Source organism: Canis lupus, chromosome 29 (genome assembly GCF_011100685.1).
Source record: "Canis lupus familiaris isolate Mischka breed German Shepherd chromosome 29, alternate assembly UU_Cfam_GSD_1.0, whole genome shotgun sequence".
In the NCBI taxonomy this organism is placed as follows: domain Eukaryota; kingdom Metazoa; phylum Chordata; class Mammalia; order Carnivora; family Canidae; genus Canis; species Canis lupus.
The window spans coordinates 3,568,608-3,587,228 of NC_049250.1; the positions used below are offsets into that span (position 1 = coordinate 3,568,608).

At 34.4% G+C, this 18,621-nt stretch overlaps 1 protein-coding gene across 8 annotated transcripts in view; it reads right to left on the reverse strand.

Moving 5' to 3' along the window:
• Positions 1–5,058: 5,058 nt before the first annotated feature.
• The window catches only part of PXDNL (peroxidasin like), a 432,031-nt gene continuing 418,468 nt past the window's right edge, over positions 5,059–18,621 (reverse strand). For 6 of the 8 annotated variants that reach the window (XM_038579277.1, XM_038579279.1, XM_038579278.1 and 3 more), the window contains 3 exons: positions 16,860–16,989; positions 7,851–7,964; positions 5,059–7,120 (listed from right to left, as the gene is read on the reverse strand). In XM_038579277.1, the coding sequence (XP_038435205.1) occupies positions 6,989–7,120; positions 7,851–7,964; positions 16,860–16,989 (376 nt within the window). In that variant the 3' untranslated portion in view covers positions 5,059–6,988. Of the gene's footprint in view, positions 7,121–7,850; positions 7,965–16,859; positions 16,990–18,621 lie in introns of those variants that run through there. The other 2 variants (XR_005380944.1, XR_005380945.1) reach the window with 2 other exon arrangements.

Genomic DNA, 18,621 nt, shown 5'->3' on the forward strand with positions numbered 1-18,621 from the left:
TCAAATAAGTTGATTTGTAGAACTTTTTTTTCTATTTTCATTTGAACCTCAAACATTTTGAAAGATGAGAAGGACATCCGTTACTTTCTGTGTTAACATTTGGAACAACTTGAGGCTACCAGACTCTAAGAAGCAGCTTTGGGTTATAGTCAAAGATTTTTAAGACACTAGCTCCCTGCCACCTGGTCTTTAGTCATTATCACTTCCTGATTTTTAAAAATTTCATTTCAAGTCCCTTGTCATTCACAGTGGCAGTGATACCTCAACAGAGAGGTGAGTCCAAGGCAATGAACAATCAGAAGGCTCTGACTTGAGTACCCCCCACCTCCATTATGTATTTCTATAGTCCCTACAATTGCCAATACTCAAGGATAATAGACTAAAGGATGTTATATTTATAAAAATTCCAAGGTTCACACTTTTTTGTCATATTTTCATTGTCACTTTTGCTCTACATGTCTACAATGACACATTAATACATAAGGAGTCCTATGCATTACGGGTTCTGTTGTTACATCTGGTTAGAGGAAATCTCAGAGGCTGAAAAATGAAACCGTTTATAGGAGATCAAAGTAAACTATAGCTCAACACTCAATCATATTTCACAATTTTAGCTGCTTTCCACAAGATGTAATACGTATTATTTTTTTCCTTTTTAGTTTTGAGTGTAGTCTAAATATGCCATAATATCCATTCTAATTTCTTTGTTGATGGAAATGTATGTATATGCTGTTTTTTCTTATTTTTCCTTATTTTTTATTGCACTGTTATTGACATAGCATGATCTGTAAAATACCACTAAATTACTGAAATTTGTTAAGGTATTGCTGTGTAACCAGGAGTCAATTTTTAAAAATGTCTCATACAGAACTTTAAAGAGTATGTATTTTCTTACTGTTGGGGGAAGGATTGCATACATAAGCATTAGCTCAAGTTTGCTAACTATACTGTTCAAATATTGGCTAGCATTTTTCTGCTTGATATCTCAGTTTCTGAGAGAAGTATACAGAAATCTGAAAAAGGAGTAATTATTGATTTGCAAATTTTATGTCCTAAAATGGCAGTTTTTCATGTGTTTAAACCTTAATACATGTAAAAACATTGTGATGTTTTATGTGTGTATAGGTGCAGGATTGTTATACTTTTCTAATAATTTGTTTCTTCAACACTACTGAATGACCAATAATCACCCTATATTAATTCTCAAGGGCTATTGTAACTAAATACCACAATGCCCATAGCTTAAACAACAGAAATGCATGGGCTCACAGATCAAGGTGTGGCAGAGTTGATTACTTCTGAGGTTGTGGGGAAAGGTTGTGTTCTAGGCCTCTCTCCTCAGTTTATAGATGGCTGTTTTCATATTCCCAGGATGTGCTCCCTGTATCTGTGTATTTGTCTCTCAATTTTCCCTCTTTCATAAGGAAACCAGTCATACTGGATTAGGACCCACCTTAACAGTATCTATAAAATTTCTCTCTAAATAAGGTCACATTTTGGGCACCTGAGAAGCTCAGTTGGTTAAGCATCTGCCTTCAGTTCAGGGTCGTGATCTCAGAGTCCTGGGATGGAGCCCTGCATTGGGTTCCCTGCTCAGCAGGGAGTCTGCTTCTCCCTCTGCCTCCCCCTGCTTATGCTCTCTCTCTCTCTCTCTCATAAGTAAATGAAATCATTAAATAAATAAATAAATAAATAAGTTCACATTTTAAGGTACTGGGGGTTAGGAATTAACCTATAAATTTTGGTGAAATACAATTCAGCCCATAATAAAGCTCTTTCAAAAGTCAGTAAAATATGGGATATCTCCCTTTTTCCTCAACATTTTTGTGACATTATGTTTTAGTTTTGTCATCTGCATGTGTGTACATTTGTGTATATGCATATATGCTTGCATATATACTTTTTAGAATCAGTTTTAAACTATGGATTTTGCCCGATAAGCAAATAATATTTTTATTTAATATGATTTCAAATACATTTAAATTTATTACCATTGTATTAACTTTTTCCATTAACCAAAATTTTATTTTCTTGCCTTCTTTTGAATTGATCGTATTTTTCTGAATTAAAATTGTATATTTCTATTATTTTAGTTACTACACTTAAATTTTTGAGTTTGTGATTTCTTGACTGGCACAAGCCAAGTGTTTTCATTAATTTTGTACCTTGGGATTTCTATACTCCAATGATCATGTAAATGTAAATCTCACATCTACATATGGTCTTTGACCATAACCAACTGTAATGTTTTCCAGAATCATCAGCATACATTTGTGTGGGTTCCAGGCATATTTACTCACCTCTGGCTCTAAACTCTTCATAATTACATCCAGTTAGATGCTTTTCCTTTATAAATGCTCTTCCTGTTTTATCTTTTTTTAAAAAATTTTGATTTGATTTTTTTGTTTGTTGTGGGCATCATCCTATTCATTTGCTCTAGACTGAGATTCCCATACCAACCACATAGTCCCTTGCTCTCCTAGTAAATATATTGTTTCTTCCACATACTTTTCCAGAAAACAGATTACTTAATACTTTCTATTGTTTAGAGGATTCTAAGTCTCTAAAAATCCAAGTTTTTTTCTAACTAGATTTAGTTCTTACACCCCAAAACATTGTAACCACTTCATGTGGATAATTTAGATCAGGTTATTTAGCCTCTATTCAACTTGTTTAGTCTACATGGTATTTTCTTTTTTTTTTTTTTAAAGTTTTTTAAAATTTTTATTTATTTATGATAGTCACAGAGAGAGAGAGAGAGAGGCAGAGACACACAGTCAGAGGGAGAAGCAGGCTCCATGCACCGGGAGCCCGACGTGGGATTCGATCCCGAGTCTCCAGGATCGCACCCTGGGCCAAAGGCAGGCGCCAAACCGCTGTGCCACCCAGGGATCCCTACATGGTATTTTCTTCTAAAATTTGAAGAATTGGAATCTCTACCAATTCAAAAATAACTAGAATTCTTATTCTAGCTCCTCCTAGTCCTGGGTATGCCATTCCATAAAAGACCTAGGTCTGTGTTCTTTGCAAAACACCAGATGTCTTCTCTTCTTTTGGTGGATGACTCATTGGAAGTGTTCTTAAGTAATTGTTCCACAGGAGACAAAAAATTGGAATGATTTGAATGCATCTCCTAACTTTTTAGAGAAAATAGTTTTGTTCTTAAAAAAATAATGACTTCATGAATTACTATTTATCATATTATATATCATAGTAATGTAGTGCATTTTATGGACTTTAAGTAGCTAGCAAGTGGTTTTTATTAAATAATATGATAGAGACATATGATTTATTTTAAAATTTTTAGTCATAGGTCCTTCCTTAAATGGTCTTCATTTATTCCTATGGGCACCTGGGTGGCTCAGTTAAGCATCCAACTCTTGATCTCAGCTCAAGTAGTTGTAAATGAAAGCCCTGCATTAGGCTCCATGCTGGGTGTGGAGCCTACATTAAAAACAAAATCTTCATTTATTTCTAATATTTTTGGATATATTAGCATACATAAAATTAAGAATATTCTCTAGAAAAGAAATTCTCCGGAGTCAGTTGACCAATATATGGATGATGGATAGCCAGATAAATGATGAATAAATAATTAGATAGTACATACCCTTTCCAGAGATAAAAATGCAGTTTAAAATTCTTTACATTAGATCATTCCCATACACACAAATTCCAAATGTGCACCAATATTTATGTGCAAGATATGAGAAGATAATACTATTTTAATTTTATTTATATATAATGTGTTTTATATATAGATGTCTATAATAATATTATGTATAAAATAAATATAAATATGTGTATATGTATAGTGTGCGTATATATGTATAGTCTGTGAGCCAGAGCCTTAAAGTTGAATCATTTTTGTTAATGATTAAATTTAAAGAAATTCTCACTCATTTTACAAAGTATGTTTAGAACACAAAATGAGCTTCATAGAAATACATATTCTGTCTATGTTTGAGATGCAGATTTAAACATTGATTCATTTCTGATGCTTGAAACAAAAGCCAGTAAATTATCTAATACAAGAACTAAAACATAGCATATGGAGTTATATTTACGGTTCAGATTTTAGCACTACTTATATTTAGTACATCATCCTTCATTTTGTATATTCATGAGCAAGTAAAAAGGTTTTACATTGTTTTTTAAAAACTCTCTCATTCCGATAAATGTTGAGGACACTCAACTAAATATGGCTTTTAATAAAGCACATCTTTCCTAAAATGGAAGATAGGATTTCTGTCTGAGCTATTCATGAACTCAATTATCTTACTAATAAACTATATTTATTGCAAATGAAAATGCATTATACATGACATTCCAGTCTCAAATAAAAGCTGTCTATACCTCTTCAACTACATGTCATGTAGTTCCTCGTGCAGTGTGGTCACTTATGTATAAGAAGGCACAGAGTAGACATTAAAGATCCCATGAAAGAAAAGAGCTATTTTTCTACCTTTTCATACAATCTGGATAAAAAAAGCTTTGTGTTTCTTTAGCAGAGGAAGTCAGGAAAAGAGTGAGCCCAAGAATGCTTTCATCTTCTTCGTGTATACCTCCTCATATATACCTCTTTTGCCCCCGATCAGAAAAATGTCACATGTAAAAAACATCAAACTTTACCTCAAGTAGATTTCATGGCAGGATATATCAAATACTGTTGATGCATTTGGATTTTCAAAGTTTTAAGGTTCTTTGGAATAAACAAAATCACTAAAGAAGAAACAGCATCGTATTTGTGTTGCATAGAAAATGTAGAGAAGAGGGACACCTGGGTGGCTCAGCCATTGAGTGTCTGCCTTCAGCTTAGGTCATGATCCCATGGTCCTGGGGATCGAGTCCTGCATCAGGCTCCCTGCATGGAGCCTGCTTCTCCCTCTGCCTATGTCTCTGCCTCTCTCTCTGTGTGTCTCTCATGAATAAACAAATAAAATCTTAAAAAAAAAAAAAGAAAAAAATGTAGAGAAGAATACACACACATATACACACACATACAAAACTGAAAATAACATTTACATCTGGACTGTAGATATGAAATACAAAGGTGTATATATCCTTGGGAAATACTTGAAATTTTAATTATGCTCAATATTACTTAAAAAATGAAGCATCTTATAAAACAAAGTCAATTAAATGAAATACAAATAAAATGAATAAAGCAAAAGGTAATCTTTATGATTATATTAAAACCATATCTGTAAAGGTGACTGAATTTTCAAATTGTCACTTGACAGACAAGTTTTTAAAACCCCATGTCCCATTTTCAATAATTTTGTTCTGCTATTTTAGTATCTCCTTATGTTTAATGAGCCAAACATATTGACCAGGTGACATCCAAGTTAACATGTGGTCAGTGTACAAAAAGTAAGATGAGATATCATACAGATTTTGTCTAAACTTAAATAAAATGTTAAAATGACAAATGAATATGATGAGAAACCTAAATTATTATGTATATGTTATTGTTATTTGCAATATGTTTACTGTGGTTTCAGAGGAACAAATTATACTTCCATGAAATTTAGCTTCATCTCACTTTGTTGGATTTTGAAAGGCCACCAAATGTCAAGCTTTTGGGACTTATTAAACTTTGTCTTTCAAAATGTAATATAATTGTAAGTTGTTTTGGACTTAAAAATATATCAATCAATAAACCTTTAGGACATAGTAAGTTTTGTCCTTAAATTTCTTTGTAAAAAATTATTTTGGACCTTAGGAGGAAATAACCAATACATTTTTACAATAATGATGTGTATCATCAAACTCCAAAAACATCTTTCCTCACTAGGATTATTAAAACTATAAGAATATTTTCACTAAAATGAATACTGCATTTTACATAATACTTCTAAATACTGGGAGATTTGCTTGTTTTTAAATGTTTATTTTATAGTTGGAAAACAGTAGAGTTATCACCCTGAGAGCCCCTCTGGGCAAGATACTACATGAAATCTTTCCCTATAAGTTCTGGAATAAAGAATTTCTTAAAGAAATCTACCAACAACTGCAACCACTCCCTACATATGGTTGCACAGTATTTTAAGAGAATTTATTAAGAGAAACTCACCTACTTTACTAAGTATTCAATCCTGAGTACAGCTAACTTGTCTATTGGGTTGTATTTTAATAGCTACAACAAAGTGCCAACATTAGAAGAAACCTCATAGCAACACCTTTTGTTAAAGCCAAAAACATTTCCAATTTTTCTGATAGTAAATTCAGATTGCTCCTGAATTGCTCAGATATGAAAAATTTCGATTTTGACATCTTACAAGTGGTAATGATGACAAGTTAGGGAAAGGCAGAGATTGAGCAAGGCTCTTTGAAGGCTTTTTCCCTCATAGTGTTTGTATTTTCCAGCCAAATGTAAAAATGGCAAACTCCTCCAAATAATGATACTTTCACTGACTGTTACCTAATGTTCTATAAATTAGAGCCTAATGACGGTTAAGGTAAGTGCCTTCCCAGAAAAATCTGGCCATTATCTAGGTTCTAGATATGAGAGATGGAGTGGACTGAGGAAAGCAGCATGTATTACATGTGCCAGACTTATCATAGATCTTTCCAGATGTTTTCTCTGAGTACAAAACCCATTCTCTCAAAATTCCTGGAGATCATATAATCTCCTGAATTTTGAAATGAGAGATTTTCCACAATACTCAAATTAAAAAAAAATATTTCATGATATTCTTTTTATTTCTATATATGGTATATAAAACTGGTAGCTTACAATAAGAAATATTTCTCAAAAAGTAATCCCTATGTTTTTTATAGACTTTAATTTTGCATTACTTCAAGATATGTTAGAAAATGAAAAGATACAAGATCTTCAGTATGTTGAAGGGTTAAACGAACTAATTTGTTTTAAATTGGTGATTTCTCTGCCAGGGGTGTGACTACAGGTTAAAAGTGCTGAAGTCCTAAGTGCCTGACTTATTCGGAGAAATTCCCCATTCAGGGCTCAAGAGCAGTAAATTGCTTAGTGTTTCTCTGAGGAATCAGCTGGCATTCCCCGGTCTCTGCAAACTGGACAGCAGGTTCCTTTCACCAATTCAAGACTAGGACATGGAGCCGGTGGACAAGTCTTCACCACGCAGGTGACCTGGCCACTCTGAAAAGCAACATTCAAAGATTATTTCCATGTTCCTTACACTGGAACTATCTTTTTAAAAGTTTCTTAAAGTATGTAATCTGATTGGCTGACTATCTTAATATAAAAATTAACTGAAGTATGAGCTAACTTTTACATGTAGTTCCTATTAATGCTTTATTTCTACATTTGCACCATAAAAAAGTAAGGCTGGATGTACTAGACTATAAAACATTACCTCCCAATCTGTAGGGCATGGGATGTGGGAAAAGGCAGGAGTGATTCATGTCAGTTCTGCTCAAAAAACAATAAAGACTGAGCTTTTTCCTTTTGGTGGATACCATGATAACATTTTTAAATATTTACCAAGTGCTTTCAGGCAACATTTGTAGTGAGCCTGACTGGAGAATAAGGAGATGAATTCAAGACCCATTTCAGCCTCTGCTTACTTGTGGTGGTCTTGGGCAAAGCTCAGTAAACATCCTGAGTGTCAGCTCTCTCAATGATTAGTGAAAATGTGAAAAGCTCATATAACATTTGGCAAGTGCTCATTAGATAGTGGGCCTATTTACATCAATAATCAGAAACCTCAAAATCTCACATCAATATCTTGACTTGAAAAATATACCTAGAATCTATTCACAAAAAGAAAATCTTTTTCTTTTGTGAATTTTTCAGGTATATCTCAACCAGCAGGCTAACAGAAGTAAAAGAAGAGGAGAAAGATGGAAAAACTTCTAGCAGCACACACCTTACACATACAGCTAATGCAGTCTTCTTTCATCCAGTGTTCATTGTCTTTTCTTCGAATCCCTTTATCATCTGTGCATCCTGCCTGCCTGAGGCGTGCCTCCAGCTTGTTTATCTAAAAGAGGAGGCGAAGGAAAGGAAAGTGGGAATTGAAATAGTACCAACAAAGCAGATAACTAACACAGTTTGATCAAATGCCCTATTCTGTAAGCACACACCTAGAGGGCAAAAGAAACTTCAAAGCCAACATAATTTTTCCTAGCATTATTTTTTACCAAAAACTTAATGAATCTGAGTCATCCAGTGTCTAAGCTAATACATAGTTCCCTATATATGGCAAAATGTTAAATATGGATGTAATATCTGAAAGAAGTCAGTTATAAAAGAATGGAATTAAAATCAAATGAATAGAATTACATATTTGAAAAGAATCTTAGTAAGCATTAATATTAATTCAACAAATCAATATTTTATTTAATTTTTATACTTAGGTTATCATAAACAACATTCCTTGAACAAATGTTTATTAGACTTCAAAGATAAAGCAAATAATCCAGGGTCTCAAGGAGCTTAAGACTTAGTGGAATAACAGACCAATAAATCACAGTGCTAAGCCAATTAGATAATGATGATATATCCGATGCAGAAGAAGAGCAGAAGACAAGCTTCTCCCAGTTCTGCTTCAGGAGGTAAGGGAAGACCTCAATGGGAAAAAGCATTTGAGCTGTAAGTAGATATATGACAAAATTATTCAGGAGAACAAGCAGGGAAAAGGCATATCAGACAAAAGGGAAATTTTGGCCAAAGCATGGGGACCACAAACAGGTCAGGAATATAATCTGCTGTGGAGGGTAAAAGGCACAGGGGAGGTGTTGGTGAGAGTCAAGGCAGCAAGAAAACTAGGACCTTAGCAGTCCTATAAATTAATTTAGATAGTATAGTCTCTAGAGGATGGGGAAAAATGGCAGTGATCACATAATGGCAATATGAAGACAGACTAGTGAAAGCAGAGAAAATGCAAGGAGGTCCACATGGGCTCAACAGAGAAAGGAGGATGTGAGAGTCAGGAAGAGACATTGAGTAGGTGGATGTGTTTGGTTGGATTGGGGTGGGGAGGGAAGAGAGAACACAAGATGACTCCAAAGTTCCAAGTTTCATAAGGTGCGTAAAGGATGGTGATGTTCACCAAGATATATCCTAGAGAATGCATTACAAAAGAGTAATGATTCATAGAGAAATTAAAGGTGCTTAATTGAGAAGAATTTTAGAAAGGATGAAAATAATACAGTTTTACAAAAGAAGAAAGGATGAAAATAATACAGTTTTACAAAAGAAGCTAAGTCCAAGAGCATTGAATGACTTATGAAGGTTGCAGCTGCAATGCTATGGGCTGAACTGTATCCCCCCAAATTCATACGTTGAAGCTCCCAATACCTCAGAATGTGACAGTATTTGGATATAAAGTCCTTAAAGAACTAACTAACTTAAAATGTGGTCACAGAGATGGGACCTAATCCACTGTGACTGGTATCGCTGGGAAAAGTGGAGATTAGGGTCCAGACACGCTGGGAAGTCTGTGTGAAGATACAAACCAAGAAGAGATACCATAGGAGAAACCAACCCTGTCAACATCTTGATCTGGGGCTTCCAGCCTCCAGAACTGTGAGAAATTATTTTCTGTTGTAAAGCCACCTCACCTGTGGTAGTTGTTATGCCTGTGCTAGCAATACATGTATCATTAGGGATAGATCCCATATTACCCATATTCTCAAAAGACCTTTCTAGTGTATATCTAAGAATCATTATGATTTATCCTCTAGTGACTGTTCCTTTCAGATTCTCTGATTTCTGTTATTTGGTTGGAAATGATATAATAATTTCAAATACTTGACCATGACTGTTTGTTGACAGAAACATTGTGCCCAAGAAAAATAAGGAGACAAACAATAGACCAGATTAGATGTCTTAAAGACCATAAAAGCAATGATTTGTTTTTAAATGGTTATTGAGCACCTGCTATTTGTCAACTAGTCCTAGGAGAAACTACAATGATAAATACTCCTGGTTTTCTATTCTTAAGGATTCTGCAATGTGGTGGAGGAGAGGGAATTTGTGCAAAAATAAATATGATACAAGCCCAGATGTTGTGTGCTATAAGAGTATATACATAACCAATATGGGATTTCAAGGGATTATTTTTAGAAAAATGGAATGGGAAAGGGAATAATCAGGGAAGAATTTACAATTTAAATGGTACTTGTGCTAAGCCTTAAATAAAGATGGCATTTAGAGAAATGGTAATGGTAGTTACCATTAATGGTAGTTTTTATGCACATGGGAATATGGGTGAGAGGGACAGTACATTTCAGCTAGAAGAAAAATGTGTGAATGAAGTAAATAAGAAGGGAGGATGAAAAGTGAGTAAGTTTGGAAAAAATTATGGAATATGAGAAAAAAATTATTTGGAAATCAGATAAAAAGATGAGTTAGGACTGCATTTTCAAGAGCCAAGAATACCCATGAACTTGGAATTCATTAAGGAGGCAAAAAGTCTTGATGTAAAAGTAAACAAACAAATAAATAATATTGATTTTGTAAAATATTTTACGACATTTGAGTTGAAGTAGGATAGCAGAATGGCCTTTGGGGATAATTTAGCTTTACAGTGCCTACACGTGGGAAGGCACTGTAAAACTCATTATTTTATTCATTATGCAGTAGGATTCTTACCTGTCCAATATATGCCAGCTAAACACTGATGAACTAAAAGACTAAATCTCTGGCTTTATGTAAGCAATGATGATGGAGATGATGATAAATTAAATATTGGGGGGGGGGATGATAAGGTTTTACGACTAGATGTGGACTAAATTAGTCATTCCCTGAGCAGAGTCATGAGTGTGAGAAATGAAAATCATAAAATTCTGTAGAGATATTAGTGATTATGGCCTAGAAGACTAAGACCAAAAAAAAAAAAAAAAAAAACCACAACACTTTTATTTCTAAATATACTGAGAACATGAAAACATTAGGAAAGTTGAATAAGTTCCAAAAAATAAAGAGTAGAACAATTCTAAGATATAGAAAAGATATTTACATGGTAACTTCTGTTGTCAAAGAGAAAAGTATTACAGAGGAAAAGCAAATAGACAAATGATAGTAACACATCTATTGTAAACTTCAGGCACTTAGAACAATACTGTATTTTCAAGTGACAAAGAAATTCTTTAAGGGAAATAGTCTGAGAACTGTCTATGTACCATAAATATAAGAGATAGAATGCACGATAAAATTTTGGTCTGGACTTAATTACAAAGTCTTGAGAATAAGAGGCTCTTTGATGGGGAGTCAGAGAATATGCTGGATCATAACTTTCCTTTCCCTATTTTCCCATGTACTTATTGCTAGTATATCAAAATACAATTTATTATTGTATGTTTATCTTGTTTATCTTTTATCCTGTGACTTTGATGAATTTGCTTATTAATTCTAAGAGTTGTTTGGTAGATTTCTTGCAACTTTCCAAGAGGTAACTATATCATCTGAAAATAGTTTTCTTTCTTCCTTTCCAATCTGTAGACGTTTTTCTTTTCTTGCTTTATTGCACTGGTAGGAACTTCCAGCACTCTGTTTAATAAGAATGGTGAGAATGGGCACCCTTACTTTATTGGCAATAGTAGGAGGAAAGCATTCAACCTTTCACCATTTAGCTTATTAATACAGTGGGTTACATTAATTAATTGATTTTGGAGCATTAAACAAGCCTTGAATTCCTCAAACAATCCCCATTTAATTATATAATTCTTTTGGTTTATTGCTATATTCTCTGTTAAAAGGTGTCACATGCATATTCATGAGGATATTGGTATGTGGCTTTCTTCCTTTGCACTATCTTTGACTAGTTTTGGTATCAGATTAATACTACTTTCAAAAATGATAAGTATTCCCTCCTCTACTATTACTGGAAAATTGTTAATTTTTCTTAAACATTTGATAAAACTCTGACATTTGAAGCCATCTGCACCTGAGGATTTGGGGAAGATATTTTTTTTAAATTAATAATTCAATTTCCTTAGCAGTAATAAAGCTATTCAAATTATGTATTTCATAATTGGGTGAATCACAGTGGTTTGTGCTTTTTAAGGAATTAGTTCTCTTAATGTAGTTGTCAAATTTAGATGTGAAGATTTTTCCTTCTTTCTTCTTGCCATGAGTATATTTAGCTGTTAATTTTCCAGGTTCTTGAGGTAAAAACTTAGATTATTGATTTGAAAGGCATTCCTTTGGGGCACCTGGTTACCTCAGTGGTTAAGCATCTGCCTTTGGCTCCGGTTGTGACCCCAGGCTTGGGATTGAGTCCTGTGCCATGCTCCCCTTATGGGCCATGAATTATCTATCATTAGATTATCATTGACTGCACTTTTTCCCACATCTCAGAGAAGAAACCTAGATGACTACTCCCTAACTTCTTTCCTATTATGGTTCTGGGTTAGTCTACCAATAAGAGGCACTCATGTAATATTGGAAAGGAAAGCAGTATTATTTTCAAGCACAGTTGTTAACAGGTATATAGGCTGAGCTTGAGGATTCTATGAAATTGCTAAGACTCCCTATGGCTTCCAGGTGAGCTCTTGTGAACCAAACAGCTTCCAGCACCTGTTTCTATGACCTCTAGGCCTATCATTCTTCCCACAGTTGTGAAAACCTATGATGTCTTGACATCTTGTATTAAAATCCATCCTATTTGGAATTACTAGAGGAGTTTCTCTTATTTTCACCAAAAGCTGATTTATACAGTACATCCCCTTGGGACATAAAATAAGCTTACATTTTATTTGTTTTTTATTTTATTTTATTTATTTTTTTAAGATTTTATTTTTAAATAATCTGTCCACCCCATGTAGGGCTTGAACTCACAATCCCAACTCAAGAGTCATATGCTCTACTGACTGAGCCAGCCAGGTACCACCCCCCCACCCCATAAGCTCACATTTTAAATTGAATGTTAGTGTTTCATCTTTCTACTGAAATTTTTAAAAATCAACTGCAAATTTTTCATAGGAAATAATAAAATACTAAAAGAGAAAATTCCCTCTAAAATTTCATTAAAATTGATGTGGTATTCCAACTAATCTTATGTAAGTACATGCAAATTATTTAGTGACATCTGTGTATCTCCACAGTTCTATTCATTGGTATTCAAAATTAAGCATTTTTTTCTGAGTTGTGTCATAAGGTCTGAGATCTGGTCATGTATGACCTAATATCTGAAAAAAATGACTCTGAAAACTTAGGTCCATATAATAAAACAAATAAGCTCCATTTTTTTGCTACATCATGGCCCTAGAAATTACATCAAAATGTACAGAACATCTTATTTTCTTTTTTTTAAGATTTTATTTATTTATTCATGAGAGACACACACACACAGAGAGAGAGAGAGAGAGAGAGAAAGAGAGGCAGAGACACAGGCAGAGGGAGAAGCAGGCTCCATGCAGGGAGCCTGATGTGGGACTCAAACCCGGGACTCCAGGATCACGCCCTGAGCTGAAGGCAGACGCTCAACTGCTGAGCCACCCAGGCGTCCCAACATCTTATTTTCTATAAACAAATGATATGCTTGCAAGATAAGTTTCTAGCCTATAACACTTTAAATAAGTTCTAGCTCTGGCTAATAATATGTTATAATGACAGAGGTGTAAACGCCATAAACCTCAACCATAAGGTAATAAATATCTGTATGATAGGCTCCTAGAGAAAGAAAAATTATATACATAATACCAAAGGGTTGTGGAAAAAGCATATATCATATGAAGACTACAATTCAATTTTATTATGATCTTGACATTTATACAAAATATAGTATATGCTTATTTTATTAATTTAATTATTAAATTAAATGCAAACTTATCTGTCTTATTTAACTTGAATAGAACTTGAAATAAATGGTTTAAGAGATGAGATTTGAATGGCCTTGGTTTCTTTTAAAAAACCTGATGGTTTGACTCTGGTTGTATGTTTTATTTTACTCTATGTTCATTCAAAAAGATACCGGGGATCTGGGAACTTGTTCCAAAGTTTCAACTATTATTTATAAAATACTTACTGTGACCTAAAACAATTTGAACACCTGAGTAAGAGTTTAATTTTAATTAAAGGTATCAATTCTTATATAGCATCTCATTGTTCATTATATAACACCTCTACCCCCCACACACCCAGACACCCTTTACAGACTATAACAAATTGAAATAATTAAATGTTCTGAGTGTATTTATGGCTCTAGTTATCTCTACAATGATCAGAATCATATTTAAAGGGTAAATATAATTTACTATAATCCAGTGATTACAACCTATAACACCATGGAATTTGCAGACCACTTTCATTACTTTGATTCTATCACAGTTAAGGGACAAACATTAATGAATATCTTTTCTAGACATTCCATAATCACCTAATGAATGTAAATAATCAATAATGGAAAATGTCAAGACTGGCACTATCTCATAATCCCGTAAACATAATGCACCAAGCGTTAGAAAGTAAAGATAGAAACTGTGGCCAATAACTGAAGGTTGGAACCTTTTGTCATAGACAAGGGATGGGTCTCAAGAATAACAATGATCTCCTATGTGATGAGTACCTCTATCCTGTTTAATCTCCTTCTTCATTGTCTTTAACTTTACCATAAGAAATACACATGACTTTATCTGGATGCTCATCTTTCATAAAATAAAGAGTTTTGTTTTGTTTTTTTATTTATTTACAGAATATATTGCATTGATACTAATAAACAAAGCTGCACACACTGCACAATCAGGAATGTCCTTCTTAGCTAAGAGGATACATTTCAAATTAACTTGGACCATTAAAACTCAAGTCTTTATACAGTAAATGACAAATTAACAACAAATGTTAATTTCACAAATCCTCATAATCTGAAAATATGCTTTTCCTCTGGACTTTTGTCTTCATTCTCCTGTCCACCTCCGAGTGCTTCCTGCTTTGGTCATAGGTGTAGTTGCAGATGCTCCCTCAGAAAATATGCTCAATTTATCTCTATGTTTCAGTCTCAACTCTTTTTTTCTTTTTTCAATCTCCTTTACATGATCCAGATTGAGTTCTGACATGAGTCAATATTTCCCAATGCTGGTATTATGTCATATTTATGTATTCATTCAATTTTTATCTGTCAAGATTTTGCTGGATGTAATTCACTGTGTGCACAGCTCTGGACACTAATGCAACCTCTTTCCATCTGTGTGTCCAGCCACAGCTCAGAGAGCTTCTAACTGCCTTTCCCATCTTTGTTCACTCCTAATATACCCTTTATATTCATTACACATTCAGAACTTTTTTGAGTTCAAGAAGGAAGATTGGTTGTTTTTAAACAAATACCATGTGTCAGACACTGAGGATCCAGTAGTGAAACAGTCCCAGCTATTAAGAAATTTACAATGTAATATAAGAGACAGAGCAAGTTAACAGGGAAAAACACTTTTTCTTGATACATTTAGAAATATGTGCTACTTCAGGGTTTTACTGGACACCTAAGAGGGCCAGCTACTGCAGTCTGGGGGTATCTGGGATGCTTTTAATCACTACAGCACATATCAAAGATGAAATATCACCGACATGTAGATAAAATTGGACTAAAATGTTGCTTATGGATTCTACTCATGTCTGCAAACCCACAAAATAAGCTTATGAAAACAATTTGCTGTATAAATAAATGGACTAATGTTTAAATTAACAAGGCCAACCTTCTGCAGCCCAGCGCTGAAGACCTTCTCTTACCAGTATAACTTCTCTCTTCTATGACACATAAGCTCACTGCAAATAAAATAGAGGCCCCTGGACTCAGTGGTGTCCCAGCGTTGTAGGTCACTCCAACCATTCCAAGATGGAATGACCTTTACCTTCAAGAATAACTTCACACTTTTCAGATTTATGCTCACACTCAGATTGTACAAGTGACTGCACATGTGGGTATCTGGTCACAAGGAAGGTCACTGATAGGGAGCACACTGATGCGAACCACGACTGCAGCCAGCCCCCCAGGGTAGCACACTCAGCAAACAGATAATCTTGCAGTTTTGTACAAGATAATATGTTTATGTTCAAAAGCAATAGTAATATGTGAAGTTCACAAAGTGCCTCTGCCATAACATTCCTGAAAGTCCAGAGGACAAAATTTATTCAGAATGGTTAAATAAATTGCAAAGGTCATAACTTGTGAAGGCAGAACTTCCTGGTGGCAGATCCTGGGTTCTTCTCACACCCCCACAAGGTTTTCCTCCCTCAAGGCCTTAATGGTATGAAACAAAGCATATGCTTTGCAGTGACATTAAAGTTGAAGAAGGAGCCAGCATAGTACCATGCCGTGAAAGAGATCAGACTTCCATTTCTGAAGAAAACCATCTAATTGTCATTGTAATACAAGCCAAATCTCTCATTGACTCGTTCCCAAATTATAGAAAAAATTAAATAAACCATGGGCCAGAACAACTGAGAAAATAAGCAAAAATGCAGAGGAGTGTGGAAATTTCATTTTTAACAATAGCTTTTTCAGAAAAGGAAAGCCAGACAAAGCAGTAATACCTAAGAGGCTTGTCTGGACTCCATTTCAATATATATATATATATATATATATAAAAGAAAAGTATGTGTTGGCCCATTATAAATTATCTACATCCACAGAGATGAAGGCACCCAAACATAACTATTTAGAAAAGCACTGAGCAGGAACTCAGAAACCCACTGAGCAGAGAGCCCCCATCACTGGAACCCTGGGTATTGAAGACACTGGTATTTGGTAGAAAGGAAGTAGGTTTTACCCAAGTGCTCCTTCACTCAATTCAACTATTACAAGGAAACTCTCTACATAAATAATAACTCCCCATTATTATTGTTATTGTTGTATTTACATAGTCATTGGATAGATTTTTCAAATATAGTTATTCCAATCTATACAATAAAGGCGTGTTGGTTAGGGGAAAAAACAAACCTGTTCTCTGAGAGCTTTAATGGTTTTTTGAATTTCCACCGCAAAACTGCTGAAATCTTGGGCAAATTTTGTTTTTGCCAGAACTGTCATATTTTTACTATCTTCATCAATGTACAAGTGATCTTGCTGCCTGTTTACACAAAAAGCAAATAAAATGCTGTAAAAACAGAAGTTCCATGGTAAAAAAAAAAAAAAAAAATCAAGAAATATTCCCCAGGCATTGGAATGTACATGACATTGTGACTCCTGTTCTGTGTGGCCATAAAAAGATGTGACTGGAAATATAAATTGAAATTAAATGACATATAAGAAGATAATCCAGAGGGATCCCTGGTGGTGCAGCGGTTTGGCGCCTGCCTTTGGCCCAGGGCGCGATCCTGGAGACCCGGGATCGAATCCCACGTCAGGCTCCCGGTGCATGGAGCCTGCTTCTCCCTCTGCCTATGTCTCTGCCTCTCTCTCTCTCTCTGTGACTATCATAAATAAATAAAAATTAAAAAAAAAGAAGATAATCCAGAGAGTCACATCTGTTTCACATATTTTACTGAAAATGATATTTTTTCTTAGGAAATAAAGGGAATGCCATGTAGTATTACTTATCTATTTGACATATTATTTAGATCTCAAATTTTGTCTTTTGCTAAAAATTGTTCACTTTGCAGTGACAAATTAAATATTATATTTTATATAGCATACAGGTGGGAAAGTTCCTTGCTCTATTATAAATTCATAGCAAGAACTAAATTAAGATAAGAATACTAGTCTGGCAAAAATCTAATCTTAAACCAGATGCAAAATAGCTCAGTATTGTTGATAATAAAAGGAAATAAAAAGTCTTGGGCTGAATTTAAAATAAGATTCCTAGAGCCTAACTGAAGCTCTCAAAAGACAGAGGTAAATGATGAATTTGGGAAATTGAAAGTTCCATCCCTCTATGATTACAATATATTATTAAAAATATTTATATAGAGATTTGATTTAGTTGATATACTATTCATGTCTCAAGTTTTCTTTTTTCCCCCAAATTTTGTTAAAAGTTCTTCTTTGTGAAGAAGCTATTGTAACTTTCAAAATTGTTCTGCTTTGTTCTGCTTGACATATATCTTCTATTGGTCAATAAAAAAATGGCTTGCCAGACACAGTACATTCTAGGAATGCGTAAAACAATTCCTAAGTGGATTGCTCCACCCTAGAGGCCATATTACTTTATTCAACGCACCCAGCTGTGCTGAAAAAGTCTCCAAGCAGCCCTATTTTTCAGATGAGAATACCGTAACTTAGAAAGTTGTCAATATGTTCATATCATATAGCCATCAAATTGCAGAGCAGGATGCAAATCGGGATTTTTAAAGACAAAATTTAGAAGTCCTTTCTTAATGTAGTGACATGGACATGTTAGGCCTGATCATATTTGTGTTTTTAGGTAGTGCAGAAGGAGAGAAGATACACAAGGATACCAGTTAGGTATTGGGGATGATGAAGGATACCAGATTTTTGGGGGTGGTGAAGGGAGCTGAGGGGGAGGATGGAAGGAAAACATAGACATTATGAATGTTGCTATATTTTAAATTTTTTTATTTTAGATTTTATTTATTTATTTATTTATTTATTTATTTATTTACTCATGAGAGACACACAGAGAGAAGTAGAGAGATAGAGGGAGAAGAAGGCTTTTCACAGGGATTCTGATGCAAGACTGGATCCCTGGGCTGGGATCACACCTTGAGCCGAAGGCAGACGCTCAACTGCTGAGCCACCCAGG